Source organism: Carassius gibelio, chromosome A18, assembly GCF_023724105.1.
Source record: "Carassius gibelio isolate Cgi1373 ecotype wild population from Czech Republic chromosome A18, carGib1.2-hapl.c, whole genome shotgun sequence".
NCBI lineage: Eukaryota > Metazoa > Chordata > Actinopteri > Cypriniformes > Cyprinidae > Carassius > Carassius gibelio.
Window position 1 is genome coordinate 25,168,812 of NC_068388.1, and position 27,735 is coordinate 25,196,546.

Consider the following 27,735-nt stretch of genomic DNA (forward strand, 5'->3'; position numbering starts at 1 on the left):
GAAGTACACTATAAGTGCACATTCACTACAATTAAGCACACTTCTTTTTCACAAGGTCAAAACCATTTCATGTCTTTTGACTTCAGGTAGAACTTGTAGAAATTGTAATTCAAATAGTATTTAAAAAAAAATTATTTATTTCTCTCAAACTGACATGACTGAACATCAGGTTCCCGTTGTGTGACAATATGCCCCTCCAAAAATCAACGTGTGTTAAATGAACTGTGCTTTTTGTAAAGACCACGAAAAAAGTGGAACCACCGTGAGAAACATTGACTGAAACACACAGATCCTCTCACCGTTGGTGTTGATCAGCTCAGGCGTCTGCAGAGGCAGGATGTACTCAGACGTCATCGGCTGATTGGCCGACTCAGCAGCACTCGTGGGCTGTTTCTCCATGTCATTGGTGGAGGCAGCGGAGGAGACGGGGATGTGGCAGAACTTCCCAGTGAAGTTGGGCGGGCAGAGACACTGATCCTTCTGTACGCACACTCCTCCGTTCTTACACAACATCGGACACACAACTGACGAGAGAAAGAACAGAGAAAGTGAGCAGATCCCTGAGGAATGACTTCATCCATCACTCATCAACCTTATGAAACTATTGCTCTAAAAACCACAACAGCTCAATAAGGTTCTGATGAAAGACACAGAACACAGTCATCACTGACTTTGATTGATGCTGTTAGCACCCCAGTTATGAGTCTTGGTTTAGTGCCTCTCAAAATGGCAAGTTTAAAAAGCAACTCTATTTGTCATGTTTCTTTTATTTAGTTGGTGGCCTCGGCATGCCTTCTATATCACATATCTGTGCTGTATTAAGACATTCGGAAAGCTTGGACGAGTCCCATGTCAAAAATAAAAATAAAAAAGGAAAATAAATGTATACCACGTGTGATGGTGAGAGAGAGAGAGAGAGAGAGGGAGGGTTTCTCCATGGTTGTTTTGCAGTATTGATTTAATTTATTCCTTTAAATAAAGGGGAGGTTTTAGGAATTTGCTAAAAATGTAAAACAAGTTATATAAAATTATTTTCACTAATCAAACTTTTTTTCTCAACTATGGGTTAAATAAGGTAGAAATTGCAGGATGCCCTTTTTTAAACATTGCACATTTTAATACATTTCATCACTCAACTTTTATTCTGCAGAATATGATTATTATTTTACATTTGATGACATTTTAACTATAAATAGAGTTTTAGAGTAATAAATATTAAATTTTTAATATTTTTTAATTTTTTAATTTTAAGTATTAATAGAATAGAATAGTAAATAAACTAGATCCCAAAGTTTTCATATATGTAAAAAAAAAATAAAAAAAGATAGAAAGAAAGAGAGAGAAGTAAAGTGCAACAAAAAAAAATTAAAAACACAAAACAACACACAAATTTTAACTAGCAGTCTCAGATTTTGGACTCTGTGTGTCCTATTACTGCTGTACAATTATTGCTCTTAAGTTAATTTAGTTTGCATCCCACATTATTTATTTGACCTGAAATAAGTGCAGAATATATTTCTGGATCTTGTCTAACATATTAGACACAGAGTTGGTGGTAAAACTGGTCCAGATGCCGTTATGAAACATGTTTATCAAGGAAGTAAAAGTGTGTTGTTGTTGTTTTTTTCCTTTATTTAAATATTGACAAAAATGAAGCCAGAAAAACAACACAATGTTTGAATACTTTGTAATAGTAACTGTATCTGAGAGGATGACAAACATGATATCATCTGTTCTTTCTGTTCTTTAAAGTAAACACACATAAACAGCAATGAGACGGTTGAGATCTTTGGCTGACCCATTTCCTCGCAGCTGTCACTGACAAGAGCTGAGAGAAATCTGAGCAGTTTCAGTTCGGGACTTAAAGACGCTGAGCTCACCCAACCAATTACATTTAATTAGATATATTATGTGTTTGCTAGGGCATGGCTAGACCTTTCACATGGTGATAAAGTCAAAAGAGCCAACTCAAATGTCTCCATGTTGTTCAGATGTCAAGATATAGCTTGTTCATCTTACTATATGGTTGTTAGGGTCCTCTAATATTTAACAGTCTAAACAGTGAGAAGAGCTCAGACCAATGTCTCTAACCTTTAATTAACATTGCATTCACAACAAGAAAACTGAACTGGATATTTTAACATTTTAGGAACATTTCAAAGCAATGTCCCAGAGGGGTTATGATGTTCTGATGCAGAAATATACAGTAGCTTCTTCATTTTACAATATGATTGCTAGGCTGTGCTAAATGGTGTGTTTTGGCAGTTTTCAGATATTTCAAGTCTACTTTTCAGTCGGAGAAGAAGAAAATAAGCCAATTGTCTCTACGATGTTCTGATCCAGAGATATTCCTCTCATCCTTTTCAAAGTCTCTCTGAGATATGGGAGCACAAATTATTCCCCAAATGCAACATCAGAAAGAGATGTCGTTTAAGGGATGTTTCTTGTCAGTGGACCAGTAAATTATTTAGATATTTTGTTTCAGTAAGATTTCTTAGTTTCCACATCTGAATCAGATTAGATTCATTTATTTGTCTACTTAAGGGTAAACAAACTATTCATTTGGTGACGTTCATGCTGGTTTTATCATCCCGACAGTGGTTAAGCTCTACAACCTTCAACAGCTACCATTAACAAACGACTGTGAAGACCATCTTAGTGCATCTTATCTTATGCATAATTAAGTATTACCCAAAATTTCCCTCATTTTAGCAAGAGAATTGTGTATATGATCTCATGAGCTGAATATTATTAAACATCACATTGTGTCTTATACATACTAGACTGTATTCTATGGATGTGTAAGAGAGGTAGAGCGAGGATGGGTGTTGTTTGGGGATGATGTGGCAGAGGTTTGTGCGTTTGGAGATGAATGAACCGCGGTGGATGAGAGCTTGTTCTTCAGCTCATCTGTGTAAACACTAACCGCTGGAAACACCCTCACACTTCATAAAACTAAAGCTTGAAATCTCCCGTACCTTGTCATCTTCTAGCTTTCCACCTTCATTTCTGGACCACAGACATTCTGTGGTTTTGAAACCATTGAGGGTTTGGATAAATATTGACAGAAACGACAACATTATTATAAAACTCTTGACAGGAGAGGAATGGAAAGAAAAGTGATTTTCATTGGAGAAGATCGAAGGAGGTCTCATTCGCACTTCACAGATTCATTCAGAGAAAAGCGCTGTGTATCTGCCATCCTTCAGCTTAAATGAAGAAAAGAGATCCTGCCAGACACGACTGGACCGTTTCAAGAGTTTAAAACTGAATATCAAATTAGACACTTGGTCTAATTTGATATGATTTGATATGAACGCTTTTATACACAAATGAGTTTAGAAGAAGGTTTGTATCAACGCAGATACACAGATATTTTGGGCACATGTCTACGGAAGTGGCAAAGGTAGAACTATTTTGAGGTAAATTAAAGACACATGATGTATAATTGTGTGCTGTGTGCTCTTGGGATAGACTATAGAAAACCGCAAATCACTTAATTTCAATGGTGACTGTGTGTCTGATGCAGAGAATCACTGACCAATGAGAATTTGTCATTTTATAAAGACACATATTGTGAGACAAATATTACCCATGTCAGAAAGACAACATGTTGTTTTCTACAACAACAGAATTGCAGGCTTTTTTTTATTTACATCATATAAAGATGCAACATTATGCAAATGATCACAAAATATCGCATTTTTATCATTATCTTAATAATATTTACTTTCAACTGCTGGTGTTGTTGTTATTTGTACTATAAAAAAAAGATATATATATATATATATAATATAAATGCATATGAATTACTAAATGTGAATAACTAAATATGTCTCTCATTTGTAATTTTTCAAGTTTATATATGTCATATATATTAAGCTCAAAATTAAAGCATCTATTTGAAATAGACAGCTTTTGTAACATTATAAAGATATTTATTTGATCAACTGAATGTCTTTGCTGAAGGAGTATTCATTTTCTCCCCAAAATTTTATTTTACTTTTAAAAAAGTAGCCTTTTATATTTCGGAAAATTAGTTTATTATTGTTATAATAATAATAATTATTATTATTATTATTATTATTATTATTATTATTATTATTATTATTATTAATATTAATAATAATAATGAATTTATTTATGAGAAAAATAATTAATGTATTATTATATTCATTATTATAAAAAATAAATACAAATAAAAATAATTATCTTGAAACATTTGGCCAATCACAGCACACCTTGCTTTTCAGACAGATGAGTCTTGTAAAAATCTACGCATTTCAGAAATGCGGGGCATAGAGTAGACAAAATAATGTACATTATGTGGAAATTAATGTGTTTTTTGAATATTAAAACACATTTTATTACACCTGATACACAAAATAATGTTGTTGTTTTTTTAGCAACATATATGACCCCTCTAATGTCAGTATGAAAATGTTACAATTAATGTTGCACTGATCCCACAGCAAACCCCTTTGCGTACCCCCTTTTTTGAAAGCCTTAGTGTTTATGTGCCTTTGTGGTGCTGCAAAAGTCATGACAAGAAGTATATAAAGCCAATGTATCAGAATGTATCAGAAGTTTACTGTACAACATTACACATCTCTCTGTAATCCATGAACATGATTGCATGGAAGAAAAATACCAGGACGACAAATGAACCAAATCTTTTTTATGATCATCCGCACATACAGTATGTACAGTAAATGTATGATAACACACACTTACACATACTCTGATATGTGTAGGGAGCGCCTCTAACAGTATCTGGCTCTCTGCCATGGTCCAGATGTTTCCGGGCCCCTGAGGGCCACTGCAGGTAAGCTAATTAACCCTTAGAGATCCACGCATGTACATAGCAAGAAGAAATATCTGCTTGATTTCTCTTACGGCAGGAAGTACATTTCACGCTTTCTCCACTGGTTTCAGCTAAAGCAGCTGAAGGACTGCAAGCTTTTATTTGGCACCACATGTTCGACTCAGATAGGACACAGATGCTCAGCCCATCTGTATACATACATACATACATACATTGTTAACTCATCTTCATTTAAAAATCTAGAGACATAGACTGAAAAATAACAAGTGCTTCAGTTCATTGAGTTTCTGTGAGTGCTGTGATGAAGGAATCTTATTAAGAGACTACTACAGTTTTTCTAGTTGTATTAAAAAGACACGTGTAACAAATTGATTCAGTCCCTGCAATAATTCTGGCTGAGTGGGTTTACAAGAAAATACTATACGTTAACTGTGTGTGAAAATAATTGATCTTTAGTTATAAATGTTCATGTAAGCAACCAGCATGTAAGTAGTCTGATGCAAGTTTCTGCGAAACGAATTAATAAATATTCACCACTCGTTTTGAATTGGACACCAACAGAAACGAACTCATTGTTCAATGGTGAAGTCAATCGTGAACTCACTGAGTAATGATGCATTTAGGGAGTCTGATTCAAATTCTGATTCTAACTCTCAGAAGACTCCTGTGTTCCTTTTGCATTCGAGGCGGTTTAGTGAATCTTTTTATTTTGTAAACCGGTTCATAAGTTTCAAACTGAACATCATGGCTCACAGTGTTTAGTGGTTTGTGCAGGTGCATGCAAATCTAAATAACTAACACCACGTCACAAGATTTCTGCCAAAACTGCATATGAAAACTTCACATCAGAAGTGTGATGCTGTACAGGGTGCGCTAACCAGCAAGCTTACTTAATCAGAAAAGCCAAACCTATGGAGCTTCTTATGTGATGCAAGCATCAAAACGTAGTGGTTAAAAAATGTTTTGAGCTCATAATATAGTATTATGCAAGAAACCTCACAAAAATAAATCTTTATTAAATAATAATCTGCCCCTAAAATCATAATTTGTGTGAAAAGGAACAAGATTCTTAGAGTTTCTCTAATGCGCCTAGGTTGGGATTTTTCAATTACTGTCACCATTTTTCACATTTGTGAGCATTTCGGTCACACCCTGCAGCTCTGAAATCAGTACCATATGACATCAGTTTGGCGAAGAGGAAACGTTTCCAGGCCAAAGGAACAACCTAACACTACTGTGAAAGATCCACTTCTCCTCGTCATAATTCAGCTGTCAAATGACTCCAGTGAGTAAAGTTACAACCAGCGCTTGACCTTGTGCCCAGATGCCAGACTAACAATGAAGTCACTGAAAAAGACGTAACCTCCAGCATCCATCTGCTCAAATAAAAAGACGTTCTGATGGCACGGGCGGAGGTTTAGAGAACTGATAAATGAGACGGGCTGCATGTTTCTCAGAACTGGGAGCCAACACCATTTCTTTTGATGCCACAAACACAGCATGTATGTGTGTTTATGACTATTTATCTCCAAACAGCTTGAGTGGAGAACACATGTAAATCATCTCCTGCTTTTATGTATGACATGTTCACCAGACTAAAACACAAATGTATAACATTTATCAGAAGAAGCTTTGGTGTGTGATAACTTCATAATGAGTTTCTCTTGATGGAGATTTCAGGCAGCCCTTGTGTAAAAGGTCACAATGTTACTGGACTGTTGGAGCTGGTTTTCTCCTGGACAAGAGGCAAGAGCTGAATAAGAAACAAGTCCCGAGTGGAAACTGAAGTCTGAGGACTGTTCAAACCTTACATGAGCATACTGCGGTACGGTGACTAGGAATACAAGCTTGGATTCATTAAATTCAGAACTGGACTGAAAATCAAAGCCTGTGTTTTTTTTTTGTTGTTGTTTTTGTTTTTTAATCCAAAGTACATACAAATGATCATAGTATTGCAAAGGCTGATTGTTTATTTATTTATTTATTTTTATTTTTATTTTGTTAGATCACTCCTTACAAAGTATTGTGGTATAAAATACCACTGAAAAGCATGGCAATATGATCGACATTGACAAAATACAATAAAAATGCTATGGTAATATCATGGCATTTTTTACTTTTAATAATATGAATATGATAATCAGTACTATGGTAAAGGTCAGAAAAGCAATGTATCACTAAAACCATCACAAATCCTTCATATAGTACTTTTGTAAACTTTAAAATACAAATTCTAATATATACATTGTGGTTGATATTGTGGCTTATTTCCACCAGAGAAAAAAAATAATAATAATAATATATGTATTATTGTGAGTTTATACCTCACAATTGAGAAAAGTAAAAAAAAAATGTGAGAAATAAAAAAGTATGAATTGTAAAAGGAAAAAAAAAAGTCACAATTACTTATTTTTATTTATTTATTCCATTGCACTGAATAAACAAATTTAAAGTTAAATCAGAATAACAATATTAATAATAAAATCATGTATTATCCTATGGTGCAGATAAAAAAAACAAAACAAAAAAAATCACAATTATCACTTTTTTTCCTCTCATTAGCCAAAATTTCGAAAATGTCTTATTTAATAACAATTTCATTATTTATTTATTTATTTATTTATTTATTTATTTATTTATGTTTGTTTGATTAGTGATATACAAATAGTGGATGATCTTAAATAGTTTTGTTTAAATTAGATTTTGAATGCCAGACTTTGAGCCCAGTGTACATACATCACCAAAGACACCTACAGTAGAAATGGAACAAATAAACAGACTCAAACAGTGAGAACAATAACCAGTGACAGAAGACTCATTTGATAAGCATCTCAGAGCAAATGCTCAGGACGAGCCCTCCGTCTCTCATTACAGACTGTACTGTAATGTCCATGCAGATGTCCAGTGAGGACCTAATTCCTCATTCCTCATGTTTGTTGTTCCCGAGGAGCACCAGTTACAACAGACGCCTCAGCACAAACACATTTGCTTGTAAATACCTTCAGATGAAAGTCTGACACACCTGCGGGTCTGTGCATGTACACAGGTGTGTGTTTGCAGAAGCTTCCATTCATCATTCAGACTGGAAACACATGCCTCCCCAGATTTTTCAGTGACACTTCCATCATCGACCCACACGCAAAATCAAAGGCTGTCAAATTTCATCTTAAATCGTTAAAAAAATTAATAATAATAAAGTAAAATCTCAACCTTCTTTATACTATTTTTTTTAAATAAATTAATAAATAAAAGTTTATAAATAAAATTGTATTTAAGTTTTTATCATCATCATCATCATCATCATCATCATCATCATCATCATCAAGTAATCATGGAAGAGAAATCCCAACCTATTATATACTTTTCTAAAATATGTTTATAATAAATCACTAAATAAAATGTATTAGTTTCATTATTATTATTATGTTTGAAACCCAACCTACTAGATCAGTTATTTATATTTATATATATATATATATATATATATATATATATATATATATATATATATATATATATATATATATATATATATATATATATATATATATATATATATATATATATATATATATAATATGTTTAATAAATAAATCACTAAATAAAATTTCTTCTTATTATTATTATTATTATTATGTTTGAAACCCAACTCAAATATATATATATATATATAAATATATATATATATATATATATATATATATATATATATATATATATATATATATATAAATAAATGTTGTAAACTATATATGAAGTTACACATATAAGAATATCTTAACATCTCTTTTTTATATAGGTATTTATTTTAAAAACAAAATAATTTTAAGGAAACTGTAAAGGAGATCAGGATTTGAAACCTTGCACACTAAATTCTAATCAGACCACTAAGCTAACATTTTGACAATTGTTAAACAGTGTTATCTTGCAGGATGCCAGCGTTGCTCCTTCAATAAAGTGCATTTACTCACACACTCTGAAGCCGGATCCAGGCAGCGTCTGTCCTGTCTGTCTGTCCTCACTGTTGTAGATAGTGGTGACATTTCCGCGCTCGCAGTAGTTGGTGCAGTGTCCCTGCGTGCAGCGCAGCTTGCAGATGGTGGGGGTGAAGAGCACTTTGATCCGCTCCGAACCCCCTCGGATGATGGTGGAGCGCTGCTGCTGGTCGGATGAGAGCTGAGCCACGGCTAGACAGAGGGCAAAGCCAAAGCAGAGCAGCAGAGTCAGACAGTGAGGACGCATGGTGAGCCCCGGTCACACACACATCACACACACACACGCACGCAAACCCAGGAGGAAGACGGAAACGTCTCTTTCTTGGCACGTTCCTGCAATATCCCTGGAAAGGATCAACTAGTGCACGGATAAAGCTCAATTCCTGTTCTGGTACAGATATCAAGTAATGTGTGTGTGCGTGTGGCGTGTGTTCAGAAATCTGTTTGTTGAGGAAACAAGAGCCGTCCCAGTGTCTGAAGGAGCTGGTACAAGCTAACTCTGGCCGAGATTGAGACTGGATCCATCACCCGCTGATGCCCCTCTCGCTCTCCGTCAGCCCTGCGATCACAAACACTGACAGGCTTCCCAACGCACTTGCTACATGAGGAGAGAACTTTCTCTGTCATGTGAGGAGGAGAGAGCAGAGAGGGCGGCGAAACAGAGAAAAAATATTGGGGAGAGAGAGAGAGAGAGAGACTTTGCGTCTCTGGCATTGCACATGGGGGTGAGGTCAGCGCCGTATAATTTGTGTGTGTGTGTGTGTGTGTGTGTGTGTAGCGGGGGCTTGTTGTTGTAGATGAAGGGAGGGGTGTATTTTTCTGTCACTGTGACAAACTTTTGCTGTTCCCCTGCTGCATGTGCTGAACATTAAAGAATAGTTCTGCACCAATGAATCATTTAGTTACCTTGTGAATTTTGTTTTGCTGTGGAACACAAAAGGAGAAATTCGGAAGAATGCTCGTGCTGCTCTGTTCCAGAAACTAAATGCAGACAAAATGACAATAAAACCCCATAAAATATCATAAATAACTTCTTCACGACTACTGAAGTCATGCGATAGCTATGCTTGAAGAACAGACTAACATTTTGCCCTCTACTGAAACTACACTTAAATATACAGGTTTTAAAGATTTATTTTTTTCTTTTTCTTTTTTCCTTTTTTTTTTTTTTTTTTGGTGAGAAGATCCATTTTGGGTTTTTCGAAGAACGTTTCAGTGAACAGTTCTTAAAATAACTTTTTTTTCCTTCTTAGTTTAAAGAATATTTTAATAATCTAAAGAAACTTTTTCCACTATAAATTAATGGAATGGAAAGGTTCCATGGATGTTAAAGATACTTCAGCACTCTTCAAAATAAAAGTTCTTTATTGGCATTAATGGTTCCATTTAGAACCTTTAACATCAGTGGAACCGTTCCTTTGGACAAAAGGTTCTTAATGGTGGAAAAGGGTTCTTTCAATGGTTAAAAGAGTATTCACATTAAGAATGGTTCTTTTAAGAATTGTTCACTAAAATGTTCTTTGTGGAACCAAAAATGTTTTTGCATCAGCTAATAAAAATACAATTGTTTGTTTATGTTTCTTCACAGTACATTAATTTTTGATTTTAATAATGTATTAGTAAATGTTACATTACTGATAATAAAAAATGCTATTTTGTATTGTTTATCATTAACTAATGTAATTAATTAATTAATCTTTACTGTAAAGTCCTTTCTCCTTAATTCTTATTCAGTAATTAACGGACAAATGGAGAAGTCATGGTGCCTTTGATTAAAATTGTGGAGAATCTTGGGGCCAAAAAGGTCTAAAAGAACCGCTGCTTTAGATCAAACAGCAGTGAGCCAAAATCATCACAATTAAAAGAACCAAAGACTTAAACTACTCCAGTCTGTGTGCATTGGATTTAATACATGCGTTTCACAATTTGAGCGGTGCTTTGTTGTCATTTTAGAGCTTTATGGAAAAGAGCAGCCAGGATATTCCTGCAAAACTCCATGGATTTCAAAATTGTTGGAATTCCTTTTGTGTTCCATTGAAAAAAGCAAGTCATTCAGGTTTGGAGTAACATGAGGTTGAACAAATGATGGTCATTTTTATTTTTGGAAGAGAATAAAGCTAATCTAAAAACAGGTTTTTGACTAAATAACTATCTGGATCAAAGTCAACAACAGAGCACACTGTTCAGAGCATTTAAAAGGATTAGTTGTTATGAAAGACTGTGCTACATTCTTCACAGATTAAATGGTTTACCCAAATATAGTGTTTGAACCATACTTCTGTTAAATAAACCTGCAGAGAATAAAATCTAACATGTTTTTCCTAAACAGCAATGAGAGGGCTAATTGAATTTCACTAAAGTATTAAGCTTCTTAATTTGCTTTCTCCAAAGAAAAGTCCAGTAATCTCTCAGACTTTGCTTGATTTGCCAAAACTCCAATTCTGCAACAAAATGTCTCAGACATAAAATATTTCTCATCATATTCTCCAAAGATTAAATAATCTGCAGTCCCAATACAGTATATATCTTTATATTATATGTCAGTATAAGAAATGTTAAGAGAAACATCTACGTTTCCACATAAATTGGAGTTATAATTATGTTGGACATGGCAAATTATGCTTTGCTTATATAATCATGACGCAGTTTTTTTTTATTTTTTTATTATTCAAATATCCTGTTTTCACTCAGGTTAAATGTTTATATGCACACAACTTTTACTTCAAACCACCTATGTGAATGTATTTTCTTGGATTAAAATATGGAGGGCAATATATATTTTTAAATGCTTGTAAAAAATATATTTATATTTGTACAATATATCTTAAAGTTGTCTAAAAATATATTATAAAATATATTTTTGTGCCCTATTTGCGACTTACAGTGCATTCAGGCTATCAATTTTTACCTATCATGTGTTCCCTGGGAATCGAACCCCCAACCTTACGCTAGCTTGCTTTCTAACGCAACGCTCTACCAGTACGAGAGAGCAACAGAGCAATGCAGTTTTAACTCCAGGAAGAGCAAACATTGGGTTAAATGTGAAATTGATTATAATTCACAATGAATCGACACACTTTCAGAATGTGGAACAAATGATCCTGTTTTGAGAGTAGGAGCCTCAAGCGTAGACACTGTTTGCTGGCTGAACAGATTTCTCCCCCCAACATATTCAACTTTTTCTTCCTGATCTACATTAAAATGACTCTATTAATCATTTGGGAGGAGCAGTTCAGATCTGTCATGATTTCAGTGTTTTACATATTAACGAGAGAGTCAAGCATGCTTTGCTATGGCAACTGGTCATGTTTCTCACGTTGTTTGGGAATGAAATTGTTCTTGTAAGCCTATTGTTGTAAATTATGTCATTATGTGGCACTCTCAGAAATATACATGCACAAAATCATACTCATGATGAAACTCATCTTTAAAAAAAATAACATAAAACAAACCAAACAAACTAATGTATTTAATCATTAAAAAATAATACAAAGGTAAATATCGATAAAATTTATTTTTGTTTGTTTGTTTATTTACATTTCAATAATTGCAATCATGTTACAATAATCAAAGACAACTAAAAACTCTTTTTTTGTAGAAGCTCTTTTTTAAATGTTAGTTTTTAGTCTTTCATTTTTAAATTTTAATGTGAGTTAATTTCTATCTTTAAGAAGGCGATCTATGCCTTCATGCTATGCTGACTTTATGTAGATTCTCAAAATGAACAAAAACATGAGATGTCTTTCTGTAATAGAGCTGTAATCGGGCCTTAAAAGTTAGGCCCAACAGGACCAGAGCCAGACAGATATCGGCCTGAGTCGACACGTACAGTACATTTTGATTGACAGCTTTTTAAAAGCCCAAACCCGTTTACAGCACAAAATTATTCAAATGTGCGCACGCACAAAGCTCTTTTGCCTTTTGTCAAGAATTAATCATTTATACATGTTTTAACAATTTATTGAGGAATAACGTAGGCTATAGGCCACTTGGAAGTTGAAACAAAGAAATAAAATAAGTCCTCTGTAACATCGTTACATCTCAGCACTCCTATGCCTAGGCATAGACTCGTTTATAAATAGGCCAATGCAGCAATACAAACTTTAAGACTTAGGCCCTGTCCACATGGAGACGGAGCTTAGCCCAATCCGATCTTTTTTTTCCTCGTCTCAAGAAATATCCGCGTCCACACGAAACCGCAAAATGATGTAGTATACATGCCAGACCAGTATGTGGTGCTGTAATTCTGCCACAGAGATACACTAAAAACAGAGAAGAAGACTTGGACTATGCTCATAAACCTTGCGCGTGGTACACAAATGAACATGGAACAATACATTTATTAATCAGTGTTAATGTTAGTTAATAAAAAGACAATCGTTCAGTTTTTGTTCATGTTTTTGTTGCTGTTACATGACGTAGAGGTGTCTGACTAGGGGGGAGACGTGGGCTGATGACGTCATCGTTTCAGAAAATATACGGATTAGCCGTCCAGACGAAAACGCAAAGACGGCGTTTTCAAATTTATCCACTCTGGGACCCGGTTTCAAAAAATAGCGGTTTCACCTTACGAAAATGCCGGATTCGTGTGGACGAAAAAAAATCTGATAAAAAATTTGTGCGTATTCACAGAAACACGTCTCCGTGTGGACGGGGCCTTAAACAATAAGTCTTTCTTAACAAATTAAATTAAGATACATTTTAAATAACATGGCAATTACGAAATTAAGATAAAGGCTCCGCCGGATTTGCTTCGCCACTAGTAGCTGAATAATGCCAACATTAGCCATACATTATGCATTTAAGACTCAATTAATATTTTGTTGTAATTTTTAAAACCTTTACTCATCAAGATTAGGCTAGGCCTACATGTTTTACATGTTCCACTGTAGATGGCTTCAGCTCGTTCATCAAAACTTTTCCACACCTCAGACTTTGCTTTAGTTGCTGGTGCAACCACAACGTAATCACATGAGGCAAGCCTCCGTTTCACCTACTTAGCATACATTTGTGCATCTTTCTTAAGCTAATCGAAACGCATCACATGACCGCTCATTCACCTCGCAAACTGGAGTGCAAGCCCGAGACCGACCCAAGCAAGTGTAAAATTATATAAATTAAGCCTGAACCCGACAGAACCCGTCAGGTCCCATCAAGTTTGGGCAAAGATCTTCAGCTCTAGCCTGTAATCCTTTTTTTAAAATAGCAGTGGGACACTGAGATGCCATATTCATGTAACACAACTCTGTTTTTTTCTGGATTTCTGTGATTCATTGGCACATCATGAGCAATATCGTCTGAAACACAGCCAAATTAGATCCTATTTGAATCTAAAATATCTCTAAAACTCCAGAAGATCAGGTCACATGAGTGCACAGACACTGGGGAAAACAGCATTAATCAAAAGCTCACCAAAATCCACTATCAATAATATCTGACACAAGCATTCATATTTGGCAACACAAACTGGACAATAAAATCCTGACGAAGAGCTTAAGTGTCAAACTATTGTGTAACAGATCTGACGCCCTCAACTTCAGCTATACGACTGCGTTCTGCGCTCATCTTATTGACTGGTGACACCGGCAGACTTCAGCTCTAGTTGTACGAGCGTAAATATTTATAAAGTGTTCCATTATAGCCCTACTCATCATTACTAAAATAGGTCATTATTGAAGAAGTGGTTTCCTCGTGCGCTGGAATGCTGATCTTCTGTTATGCCTCTCAACATTACAAACTCTCTCAACATGGAAAATTGGCATTTGGCAGCGGCTCTTTTCTTTTCCACGTGAGATGACATGCTTAATTCGAGCACTTTTCACTTCGCCTGGTAATAAGCATTGACGTTATGTGGCTTGCGAAGGTGTATTATAGCGTTTGAAGTTAAGGAGAGAGAAGAGGGAAGCCCTGAGGTTATGTGGACAGTCCAGGGTTGTTTACATGCTGGCTCTGGATAAAGGCCGGTCTGGTGTTAGGAAAGGATTTTTGGGAATATTTGTGGGCTGCAGAGCACACTTCATTGCATAAAACCACACTCAGCTAGGGCAAAACTGTATAGACTAGCTCAGTAATACCCCAAATAACCTCAGCTCAGATATTCTTTAGCTAAAACCTATTCACATCAGTTTTATTTTAGTATCATTGATTTTGAGAATATTTTAGATTTTATTATCTTTTCATTGTAATTTCATTGTAATTCAATTAATGTTCATTTTAACTAACATTTAGTAACTAACATGTTTTATTGGTTTAGTTTTATGGTTTTAGTTTTTATGTTTTGCTTTTAATTTAAGTTAAAGTTTTAGTAATTTTGTTGTGTTTTGACATTTTTATTCATTTTTATATAAATAGGTCTTTAAAAAAATACCTTGCATTAACAGCTAGCTGAAATATAATGTTTAAACTTATTTCAGTTTTATATTATTTAAAAAATGAATATTTTATGGCTTATTTTTATGTTTTTAATTAATTGTATTTTTTTTCATGAATGTGCTATTATATATGTTTTTACATATTTTGAATTACATTGTACATTTGTATATTTTCTGTTTTAATTTAAATTTGAAAGTTATAAATTTTTATTAATTATTTTATTTCAGGTAATGCTTATTTTATTTAATTATTTTTTTAAATAGTATTCATTTATTTATTTTAGTGTTATTTAACAATAATAATCCTGCTTCATAATAAAATATGATTGCTATTAAGTGAATTCTATGAATAACCTGAAACAGAAATGTGCTGGACCAGACTGAGGAATTGCTGTAACATGCCACTCAAAGTTTCAACTCCCTAGAGCTTCACTTATCAGCTACAGCATATTCAATGGCTTAAAGAACATAACTCTAGAGATAAGCAGCATTTGACGTCTCTCTCTCTCTCTCTCTCTCTCTCTCTCTCGCTCTTTTCTCTCTCTCTCTCTCTATGTCTGTGAGTTAGTGAGAAAGAGGTCAGTCTCCTCACACTTTCCATGCGCTGTCACAGAGGGCCGTTTCAGTATGTTTTGAGGTCATGGTTACACAGGGGTTCCATTAGCAAAACACCACATCCATCTCCTGAGTAATTACTGCACCATCACCTCTCGGCCAAGCTAAACAATGGCAGGAATACGCTACAATGGTGTATCAAGGCCTGTCTCAATGCAAACCAGCCCAAATCTACAGGCAGATAAACCTTATCATGGAACAAACATTTAAACCAGGAAACAGGCCAAATTATTAAAACAAGATTTTCTATACTCAAGCTGATTTGAAGCCAGGGCAAGTAACACATTAAATTAAACATTAAGACTGAAGTAGTATTTTATTTTGAAATATACTCCAATAATCTTTGTTTTATGTACATAAAAAAAAAAAAAAAACACTTCAGAGCAAGTGGTTGCGGTTGCACTGCATGTGTGATTCCCCTGGGCGCTTCGGCTAAAAGAGCAGTTTAATTCCTAAAAGATAAAATCACTGACGATTCACGTCTTTTTCAAGATCCCGTTTCGTCAGTGTCCTTCTGGATGTGGTCGTTTCCTGTCCTCGGTTGACAGTCATGAGCACTGTCTTCAGTGTCTGGGCATCCAACACTCTGAGGCAGTGCTCGTGCATGACTCATGCATCAATTGAGAGCATATGAGCATGGCATCGCTGCGATCGCGTCTCTCACTCCTCAAGGGGAGTGCAGAAGATCCCTCTGTCGCCACCCATCCTGGGTGACTGTGAGAGCTTCTTTGCCGGGCCAAGCCCTACGGACCTCATACTCCTCCCGCAGCTCCCGGAAGCTCAGTGGAATCCTCCGCCCTGTCCCGAGCACTCGAGGCTGGATGATTGGTTCATAGGGGCTGCTCATGTGGATCGCCAGCACCCCCCTCTGGTTCCTTTCTTCCCGGAAGTGCACCAGGAAGTAACCAGTTCATGGAAGGCACCTTTAACTGCCCGAAACCGTTCTGGTACTTCCTCCGCCTTCACTGCCCTTGATGGTGGGGCGGCCAAGGGGTATGCTGGTATTCCCCCGGTGGAGCCTTCTGTTGCGATGCAAGTGTGTCCACAGAGCACCTCCGCTTGGCGTGGTGGTCTCAAGCTCCCCAGGCCTTCCCGCTGGCTCATCCGGACGCTCAGGCTCGGCTACGTGATTCAGTTCGCCCAGCGTCCCCCCAGGTTTTGGGGTGTCTGCGCGATGATGGTGGGCAAAAATGCCCCTGTCATGCACGCGGGGGTCGTGACCCTGCTGGCAAAGGACGCGATAGAGTCGGTCCCTCCAGCCAACACGAAGTCCGTCTTTTACAGCCCTTACTTCAGACTCCCGTTCAAGATGCTAATGCCCAAGCGCATTTTCGAATGCATTCGTCAGATGGATTGGTTTGCAGCAATCGACCTGAAGGACGCTTACTTTAATGTCTACATTCTTACTCGACACAGACCGTTTCTTCGTTTTGCTTTCGAGGGGCAGGCATATCAGTACAAGGTTCTCCCATTCAGGTTGGCCCTGTCTCCCCGCGTCTTTACGTAGGTCGCGGAGGGAGTCCTGGGTCCTCTCAGGGAACAAGGTGTCCATATCCTCAACTACCTCTACGACTGGCTGATCCTAGCTCACTCTCGAGAGTGGTTGTGTGAGCACAGGGATCTGGTGATCAGACACCTCACCTGACTGGGTCTTCAGGTCAACTGGGAAAAGAGCAAGCTCTCCCCTGTGCAGAGGATCTCTTTTCTCTGTATGGAAATAGACTTGGTCGCCATGTTCGCGCGTTTTGCGTTTTACGCGCAGTCACTGCTGAATTGCCTGAGACAATTCGAGGGCAAGAGAGCGGTTCCATTGAAAATGTTTCAGAGGCTCCTGGGGCATATGGCGTCCGCGGCGGCGGTCATACCGCTTGGGTTACTCCATATGAGACTGCTTCAGCACTGGCTTCATGACCGAGTTCCAAGATGTGCATGGCAACAGGGCAGGCTCCGAGTGACCATCACTCCGGCGTGCCCCTAGAAGCGGTGTCCAGACATGTTGTTGTTTCAACAGATGCCTCTGCCACGGGCTGGGGTGCCATGTGTAACGGTGTAATGTCAATTGCCTCGAGTTGCTAGCAGTATGGCTTGCTCTGCACCGCTTCAGGGCCCTGCTGAAGGACAAGCACGTTCTGGTCAGTATGGACAACACTGCGACTGTAGCGTACTTCAACCGTCAGGGTGGTCTAAGCTCCCGCAGAATGTCGCAACTCGCTCACCATCTCCTCTTGTGGAGTCACAAACATCTGAGGTCGCTTCATGTCATTTACATTCCGGGCAGGCTCAATCGTGCAGCCGACGAGCTCTCACGGCAGCAGTCTCGCCCGGGGAATGGAGACTCCACCTCCAGTTGGATAAGCTGATTCGGGAACGATTTGGAGATGCTCAGGTAGACCTGTTTGCCCCTCCAGAAAATCCCCATTGCCAGTCGTTTTACTCCCTGATCGAGGGGACTCTCGGCACGGACACCCTGGCACACAGCTGGTCGCTGGGCCTGCGCAAGTATGCATTTCCCCCATTGAGCCTTTTTGCACAGACGTTGTGCAAGATCAGGGAGGAAGACGAGCAGGTCCTCATGGTTGCGAATTTTTTGCCCGGCCGGACCTGGTTCCCCGAACTTGTACTCCTCACGACAGCCCCTCCTTGGCCAATTGCTCTGAGGAAGGACCTTCTTTCCCAGAGACGGGGAACCCTCTGGCACCCACGTCCTGATCTGTGGAACCTACATGTGTGGGATCTGGATGGGTCACGGAATAATAAAGTAACTTGACACCACAGGTGGTAGCTACCACCACTTCAGCTAGAGCTGTGTCCACCAGACACGGCTTTGCTTTGAAGTGGAACCTCTTCCATTTTCAGTTGACGAAGCGTGCCTGGAATTTGGGCCAGTTAACTCTCACGTTATCTTGAGAGCCCGGCCTGGGTATGTGCCCAAAGTTCCCACCACTCCTTTTAGGGATCAGGTGGTGAACTTGCAAGCGTTGCCCCTGGAGGAGGCAGACCCAGCCCTGGTGCTGCTCTGTCCAGTACGTGCGCTCCACACCTACATGAACAGAACTCAGTGCCTTAGGACCTCAGACCAGCTCTTTGTCTGTTACGGAGGCCAGCAGATGAGAAAGGCTGTCTCCAAGCAGAGGTTATCCCACTGGATAGTGGAAGCTATTGTCCTGGCTTATCAGACTCAACTAGGAGTGTAGCTTCCTCCTGGGTGCTGGTGCATGGCGCCCCGCTAACAGACATCTGTAGAGCTGCGGGCTGGGCGACACCTAACACATTCGCAAGATTTTATAATCTCCATGTACAGCCCGTGTCCTCCCGGGTACTCGCCCCTTCGGGCCAGTAAGGACCTGCTCGGTGTCAATCCGCTTACACTTTTCTGGGCAATCTCACGTGTGTATGTCCACAGTAAGTCTCTCCACAGCATGTGTCTTTCTTTGGTAAGCTCCTTGCCAGATCTGTCGTTGAAACTTCCACCCTGAGGGCTGGGTACCTCAGAGTTCTTATGTATCACCAACTGGGTGTATACCTGCCTTCTGTAAAGGGAACGTCTTGGTTACGTATGTAACTCTTGTTCTCTGAAGGAGGGAATGGAGACGTTACGTCCCCTTGTCACATTGCTGTTCCGCTGAAAACTTGCTGTTCCTCAGGGAAAACTTGAATGCGAGTTGCTCGCGTTGCTCCTTATAAACCCGGGGCAGAGCTCGCGATGCAAATCCTGCAGACCAAGGTACTTTGTGGTACTTTGCACCATTGGCTCATTTTGTACCACTCGAATGTGATTGGGCTCTAGGGCGAGATCCCATTCGTAACGTCTCCATTCCCTCCTTCAGGGAACGAGGGTTACATACGTAACCAAGACTTTACATACATAACCAAGAGGTTTTTCAAAGAAAACAAACTATTGTTGAGGCAGTGAATTAAAACAATAAATAACATGATTTTTATTGGTTATGTATCTTTAACATAATGGTAACTCCTCTTGAAGGCCCCTTGTAAGTATGCTGAGGCACCCTAGTGGGCCTCGGACCCTTGGCTGATTGCCATGGCCTTAAAATGTACAATGGGAACTATTTTCATATACTAATACTTATACTAATATTACTAAAGGTAGAAATATTATTTTACCCTTTAAACCTACAAATCTCTCAGTTACTGTATTTACAGTTTCGTTAAGCTTCAAAAAGCTAAAATATGTTTGTTCAGTCAACCAGATGAAAATTGCATTGTTTGCATTGCAACTCATTTATGCTTCATTTAATTTAAAAATAAGAATAAACAAATAAGAAAAATGAATAGAAACATAAAATGAGACAATTGTTGAGATTATGTTCAACTACAAAGCTATAAAAATTATGTGAAATATACAGGTCAGGGTTGTATCTTTGAGTTTGATATTATAATGAAATCTCTGACTTTGGATTGCAGACACAGTCTGACACATTTTGAAATCTCATCTGCTTTATAAAGAGACAAAGTCAAAGTATCCATTAGATCTTCATTTAATCACATTGCTGTCAGAGAAACCATTTAAGTATTAGAGGGATCTCATTTGAAATGTTCTCTTATATATATGTGTGGGGGGGGGGGGGTATGAGGCGAATTAATAAAATGTTAGATTTTTCTAAATCAGCTCAGCTGGCTTGAACTGACCTGCGACGTAGATAAGGGTGAACTGGCCACGTTGAGTGTGGAAGGTTTTGTTGCTGGAGATCTTTGTTGCTCCAGTAGAGGATGAAGACTCCAGTCTGCTTCGCTCTGATTCAATGTATTTCAATATAACACTTATGATCTTCTCTCCACCTGTTCCACTGGAAAGAGCTTTCTTCAACAGGACTGACTGGGCCTCTTTAAAACTGAAACACAGCCAAAATGAAATCCTATGTATGCTGTGAAAGCTTAAACACATAATAGATATAAAAGAAGCCTTTAAAAAAAAGAAGAAGAAAAGAAAAGAAAAAAAAACTTATGAAATAAACCCAATTTATACTTCTGCATCCAACCTATGCTGTAGCCTGATGTCCACCCCTTGATAAATCTAACAGTGTGCCAATTCTACGCTATGGCTGTCATACCCTGTCAAACGCAACTTTACGGAGCTCAACAGCTCTGACCACCATCATGGCTACAATGCTTCTCCGACGAGCCAAGCTTCTCTCTTCGGCTTTTATCTTGGTACTGCAGGTTACACCAGCAACATGCCCGTGGACACTGCAGACTAGCAGTTTGCATGTGTACTGCACGTCAACGTGGACAACGCCGCAGAAGTATAAACGAAAACTGCCGCATAGCTTATGGCGTAAAGTCTAAGGCATAGGTCCGACGCAGAAGTATAAATTAGTCTTTACCATGCTACTTTCTTGGATAAGTGCAATCTATCTTCATTTGAATTGTATACTCACGTGGTTCTCTAAAATTGAGGTTTCTCATATGATCATAAATCAGACTAAATTATGTCAGAAAACATTTTTTTTTAAAATAACATTCATAAGAACTTCTTCAAAAAATATAAAACTAAAATCCATTCAGTCTACATAAAATGTATGCTTTGAATTCAAACTGTCTTTAATGGTTATTTAAAATAATGAAAAATAATGAAAAGGACATTGCAGTTTACTGTACAACTGTAAACTCAAGTTAAAGCTGCAGTCGGTAACTTTTGCCGCTCTAGCGGTTAATAAACATAACTGCTTGCGTCTTGCGGAAGAACATTGTAGCCGGATCTATCTCTCTCTGTTTATGTCTATGAAGAATCACAAAGGTACTGGGTTACTCCGCCGCGGTGCCCCTGAAGCAATCTAAAGTAGTCCGAATATAAACACTTATTATAGGTGCACCCTAGTGATTCAGGACAAGCTAAAAACACGGTTTGGAAAATGGATTCATGGTGTACTCACTTATTATATACATTTTGTAAATTTTGAACACATAAAAAAGTTACGGACCGCAGCTCTAATTGGTAGTTTCTTACCGGGAGCGATGTATTCCTGCAAATGGCAATAGGACCACTGGGAGGAACCAGAGGAGCTTGATTTTTTTCACAGATTATCTGTCTCATATTCTACTGTCAGGACATAATGACAGGTTTAACAAATGTGTAAAAAATACATTTTTACAAAAGTTACCTACTGCAGCTTTAATGCAATGTGGCAACCCTTATACAAATCCACAGCTTGGACATAAAAAGTCAAATTAATCCACTTGATCATAGCATGGGTTCATTTTCCCAAACAGAGATATATAGTGAAAACAAACTGATGTGAGCTTGGATTCACAGCAAACAGCCTATAAAACGTATGTATGGACATTCCCATTTTACATGCAACCTTCCCAACTCTGCAAGGTCTACACACACTCACTCTGCATAAACACCCTCGGCGCCACAGGAGACAATTTGTGTGAGGCCCCATTCACAAAGAATCATGACATAAGGCAACTGGATAGGTCCTAATTCAGAGCCTTGGGGGACTCCTAGATTTGCACTGAGCTCGAGCGAGCCGAGCCGAGCCATAAAGATAATTCATTTTATACTCTATTTTTCAAATACAGACCATGTCTCTGATTCATGAAATTATATAAATTGTTCCAAGTATAATGTTATTTTTCGATTTTCAACAAAAGTGACATGTCAAATTCCAAATTCCAAATTTTGTGGTAAATTAATATTTCCATTATTTTAGGTTTTGTAAAAATCCCCTAAACAGCTAATAAGCTTGGGCCTCTTTAATGATCTACTACCATTTATGGAGCCTTTCTAAAATATATATGCCGAACACATAATTTTAATAGCAGAAAAAATGTAAGCATTTATATCTGACTTGAAAAGCCATGGAAATAAAAGCAGAACTTGTTTGTTTTAGTGATTACACTCTCTGGGTTTAGTTGTAAGACTCGAGACTTTCAAAAACAGTGGACTTGTCTGACAAAACTAGTTCACACATTGAATGTGATATAAAAACTGTTGAAAGAATGGGAAAATGCAGGCTGTCAGCATAGAATGAATATAAAGCATTGACCCTTCAGGTAGATCATTGAAACTGACTCATAAATGCAGTCTTTCAATAGTCTATTGTCAGAGAAGTATTTCCACAGGGCAGGAACTTCCTTCCCATGCTTAGATTAAACAGATGACTTGGTCACCAGTCTGAGATTACTGCAAAATGTGTCTGATTGATCTCAAAAAGGCAGTATATTTCCCTAACAAATCCCAAATTGTATTGGTTTTTGAGTAAAGCAGATTTTAAACCATATCAATTCTGAATATTTGAAACAGTTTCAGTACTCATTTTCTGCAGTATTGATACACCAACACCAGCTGTGCTTTCCTGTTCTCTCTCTCTCTCTCTCTCTCTCTCTCTCTTCTCTTTGACACCGGGTTAACAAACACCACAGTGTGCATTTTCATTAAATAACTAGTCCATTGCACTGCATGCTTTATAGTGAAGCATGACACTGTGTTGATTTGCACATGAGCAACCCGTGATGTTTTCAGCATCTCAGGTCAACTTAGTGTACAGTAAAGCATTGGAAAAGTTGTTGTCACAGAAATGTAAAGCTCTTCATGCAGTTTTCTGCCATTATAAAAGTTTGTGGGTTTAACTTTTGCAAATGAACAAATTAAGACAGAAATATTGTAATTGTACTACTGTGAAATAATTTCTACATAATTTTAATAATTTACATAGTGGTTGTATTACAGTAGAAATATATTTCCATCTTAGACAACAACAACAACAACAACAATAATAATAATAATAATAATAATAATAATAATAATAATAATAATAATAATAATAATATCACCAACAGCCAAAGCATTATTATTATTATTATTATTATTATTATTATTATTATTATTATTGTTATTATTATTATTATTATTATTATTATTATTATTATTATTATTATTATTATATGTGACTAATTATTGTTTTATAGGAATTCCAAATAAGTATTTCCTAGGAACATACATTGACTATGGTCAAAATTAAAAAACGCAACAAAATAAGTGAGACGCCACACAACCGCTTTGCAAAAAGACAATTTATTAAACTATAGAAAATAAACATGAAATGCTTAATAAACTTAAAATCTTAAAATTTGTAGATTACCTGATAAACTAACCTGTTATGTTTTGTGTATCTCCACTGACCCCTTTGAGTTGCAGTAAACTACATGACTGCAAATACACGTTCTATCTTCATTTCTATCTCATTTCCAGACAGCTTGAATATCAAAGCTCTGATCAAAACGTCCATGGGACAAAATTATGCTGTTTATTACCCCATCAATCTGAGATCAGATTAGGTGTGGCTCTCCAGTCATTACACTTTTATACAGAGCCTTTTGTTCTTTTGCATCTTCTGTCATCTGAATACAATATAATATAAGCATCTATGCCTGCGGGGCAGCCAATCACAATAAATATGTCGGTTTAAGGGTGAGCAGTATGTCTTGTACTCCACATTATCCACCTTGGCAAAACATTAGGTGAGATCAGAGATAGCATTATGTTTTATTTCAGGGTGGAGAATGAGCTGTGAGAAGATAAGGGTTATTTAAGGTCTCCCTATAAGGAAAAAAATTAAAATAAATACATAAAATCAGTGTATAATGATGTTACAGTTGTTTAACATTTGAATGGAATTATAACCGTTCAGTAAACAAGAAGAATCCTTCAAAGAGCTTTGAGTACATAGTATGCTTCAAACAATGAGATTCTTGGATGTGTTAGTTTCACTGATATACACACAAGTCCCGTGCAGCCATATGCACAGTACAGACAGATGGGTACTTATTTACAGTATAGATATGGATTTTGGGTATTAGAGTGCCTCCTGTAGGCACGTCCTTATAACACACACACACAATTGTTTTTTTAATGCGAGTCGACATCTAAGTGATATATTCTGAATGAGACATGAGTGATGTTTACAGAGCCGAGAGGCTCCCATTAGAGCAAGACTCGATAGTGATCAGAGATGTCTGTGTTTATTCTGCTCACATGGCTACGGTGAACACAACCTTTCTTTTTTTTTTCTTTTTTGATTTGAGCATGTTAAAGGGATTGTTCACCAAATATATATATATATATATAGTCACTTATGTTGTTCCCAAACTGCTCTTTTGCATACAGCCCATTTGTAAACTGCCGTGATTGAAAGTCCCATGCAGCCACATGCACAGTACTGACAGATGGGTATTTATTTACAGTTTAGATATGGATTAGGGGTATTAGAGTGCCCCCTGTAGGCACGTCCTCACAGCACACACATACAATTTTTTTTAAAAATTAAATTCTGCCATTATTCTTCCTACCTATATTTTAATTAATTTGAAAAATGCTACATTGCAAAGATTTTTTGTTTGTTTGTTTGTTTATTTTTATTTAGGTAAATAATGTATTTCTTACCTTACTAATGTTGTCATGATACTGGAATTTCTAAATTTGATACAATACTTTAACAAGACCTGGCCAGGGAGACACTATGATCAGGACAGCGGTTCACCCAGGGCTCGGCTCTCCAGGTGTACGGACTCCTGAGAATTCCCCAAAAGTAGGAGTCTCGACTGCATAATTAATAGAATTGGGGAAATGTGTTAGCGCTCTCCCTTGGGATTCTGGGGGTAATTGTGGCCTAATGGTTAGAGAGTTGGATTTGTAACCAAAAGTTGTGTGTTTAAGTCTCAGTACAAGCATGGATTGCAGGTGTGGGGAGGGAATAACCAGCGCTCTCTTCCATCATCAATAACACGACTGTGGTGCCCTTGAGCAAGGAACCAAACCCCCAACTGCTTTCCATTACCAGTGTGACCTGTGAGTATTTATTATAATATAGCCATGCATTTGCTTAACAACACACCAGTCTCAGTGATCAGGAGTTCACTCACCTGGGTGGCTGCCAGCGTAATGAGTATGTCTGTTTTGCATCTGGACTAGTATCTCTGGAGGCAGATTCGGAGGAGTTGCCGTGGATGGTGGTGGATGCGAGTGTTGGCATGGTAACTGTTGCCGTGATGGCAGTTGAGGGTAGCGTGGGACCAGGATGAGCTTCAAACCAGGTGCTCATGGTTGGCGTGACATTAGCGTGTTCACAGCGATGGCCATGGAAGCCTGAACGACACTGACAGATGTTCAACCGGCGACAAACTGCTTTATTATGGCATCGTGGATGACATCTTGCTATTGTGAGAACAACAGAGAAACTGTTAATGCTTTTCCACAACTAGACTATTTTCCAGATTAAATCCCAGAGTGTGATTTTTCTAAATTTCTAGTTGAAAAATTGGCCCTATTTTAAGTTTTGCTGGCCCTTTAAAGGGGTTAGATATTAGTTGGTAAATCTAGCTATATACGGATTAGGAAGAGAAAAGAAAGCTGAGGTACTGGATTTAAGGGGGGGTGAAATGCTATTTCATGCATACTGAGTTTTTTACACTGTTAAAGAGTTGGATTCCCATGCTAAACATGGACAAAGTTTCAAACAGACTGTCTTTCTCTTATGAATATAATAAAACTAAAGACTTTTTGGAGTTATGAAGGATGCAGTACTACTCTATAGGTACTCAAGATTAACAGGATATTGAGTGAAAACGAGCATTTCACCCCCCCTTTAAGGACATTTTTACTGCTGAAAGTAAGATGCATGATCGTAATATACATATTATATACAGTAGCTAACACACATAAGCCTAATAAAATCAATCAATAAAACAAAGAAAGACGTAACCATTTTTTTCAACTACCTAACTGAACAAATAACTGCTGCAGACTGGAACAATGAACACTGTGTACAGCCGCAATCTTTTAAACATTAAATTGAAAATTGAGTTACGTTTCATTAAATGTGTCTGTTGTATAGGAACATGCAAGCTGAACAATCTTCATCAATAGACTTCATCATCTGCGCGAGTGTTTCTCCTTTGAATATTGTGTTGGACAGTAGGGGGCTTCAAATCAAACAGATTGCGAAATCACATTTTTCCCCTTCTCTTCTGTTTATTATGTTGTTACAGCTCCCAGCTGTGCTGACACTTCAGTTCATTGCTTCATTTGAAAAATCAGACAAATGAAGAGGATTTGAACTCGATTAAAAACTGGCAGCTGTGTATGTGTGTCTTCCGATGTAGATAAATGTATAAAAGCTGAATCTGAATGGTCTTGAAAAGATACTCACGCTTTGTGCATTGTTTGGTCTTAGGGTTGACCAGCCATGAATAACAGCACCTGCTGCCACAAACGTTGGGTCTGGAGAAACACAGACAGAGATCAAAAGGTGAAATTATGGGCCTGACAATGATTTTTTAAGAAAAAAGTAAAGCCCATCATATGCCACAATGCATTACCATTGAGTCTGCTTTTCCTTAAAACTGCACAATAAAATTAACTTCATTCATTCATCTTTCCAGGCTGTGCCAAATCAGTCTGATCGGCATAATCACATTTTAACCACTTCTGAAAGGACATCTTTAAAAGACTTACAATCTGTGGCCCTGGGCCCCTTAAGATGCATTGGACTCAGTGAATAGCCTTATGTTTAAGATGACCCTTCACCTCATGTTGTATTCAGCTTGGGCAAATAGCGCCGATGAATAAAAATGAAAAAGGGAGTGTGAGTTTGTTATAAACGCCCCCCTCATCGGGCCTCCGTCCTCCCTGTGCCAATGCATATGAGAAATATAGTTTTTCCCACAGTGGTACTGGCAGTCGCCTCTGGTGGTAAACTTTGCTGAATTAAGAGTTTTCTTCAGATGCCTAGGATGCATTTGTTTATCTAGCAGCTTCTGGGAGAAAAGGCAATTAGCACATCAACATAAGCCTCGACCCTGAACACTCACAGTCGGCGTGCATCAACCTGACCCTTTTTTAGTGTTGGGAGGGATTCGCTAATTAGTTACAGTATGTGCCTGTATTGTATGGCTTCTGAAGGAACAC

General features: G+C 37.6%; 1 protein-coding gene and 1 long non-coding RNA gene across 7 annotated transcripts in view; one reads left to right on the plus strand and one right to left on the minus strand.

The window, feature by feature from the left end:
• LOC127934239 (latent-transforming growth factor beta-binding protein 4) overlaps window positions 1-27,735 on the minus strand; it is a 73,678-nt gene that overhangs the window by 42,222 nt on the left and 3,721 nt on the right. For 4 of the 6 annotated variants that reach the window (XM_052531476.1, XM_052531477.1, XM_052531480.1 and 1 more), the window contains exons 2-6: window positions 26,978-27,048; window positions 25,692-25,983; window positions 20,454-20,656; window positions 8,797-9,012; window positions 300-524 (exon numbers count right to left, since the gene is read on the minus strand). In XM_052531476.1, the coding sequence (XP_052387436.1) occupies window positions 300-524; window positions 8,797-9,012; window positions 20,454-20,656; window positions 25,692-25,983; window positions 26,978-27,048 (1,007 nt within the window). Of the gene's footprint in view, window positions 1-299; window positions 525-8,796; window positions 9,013-20,453; window positions 20,657-25,691; window positions 25,984-26,977; window positions 27,049-27,735 lie in introns of those variants that run through there. The other 2 variants (XM_052531479.1, XM_052531482.1) reach the window with 2 other exon arrangements.
• LOC127934240 (uncharacterized) lies at window positions 8,928-27,410 on the plus strand. The gene is made up of 3 exons (XR_008147734.1): window positions 8,928-9,068; window positions 27,002-27,076; window positions 27,210-27,410. It is a non-coding gene; the product is annotated as an uncharacterized LOC127934240 (long non-coding RNA).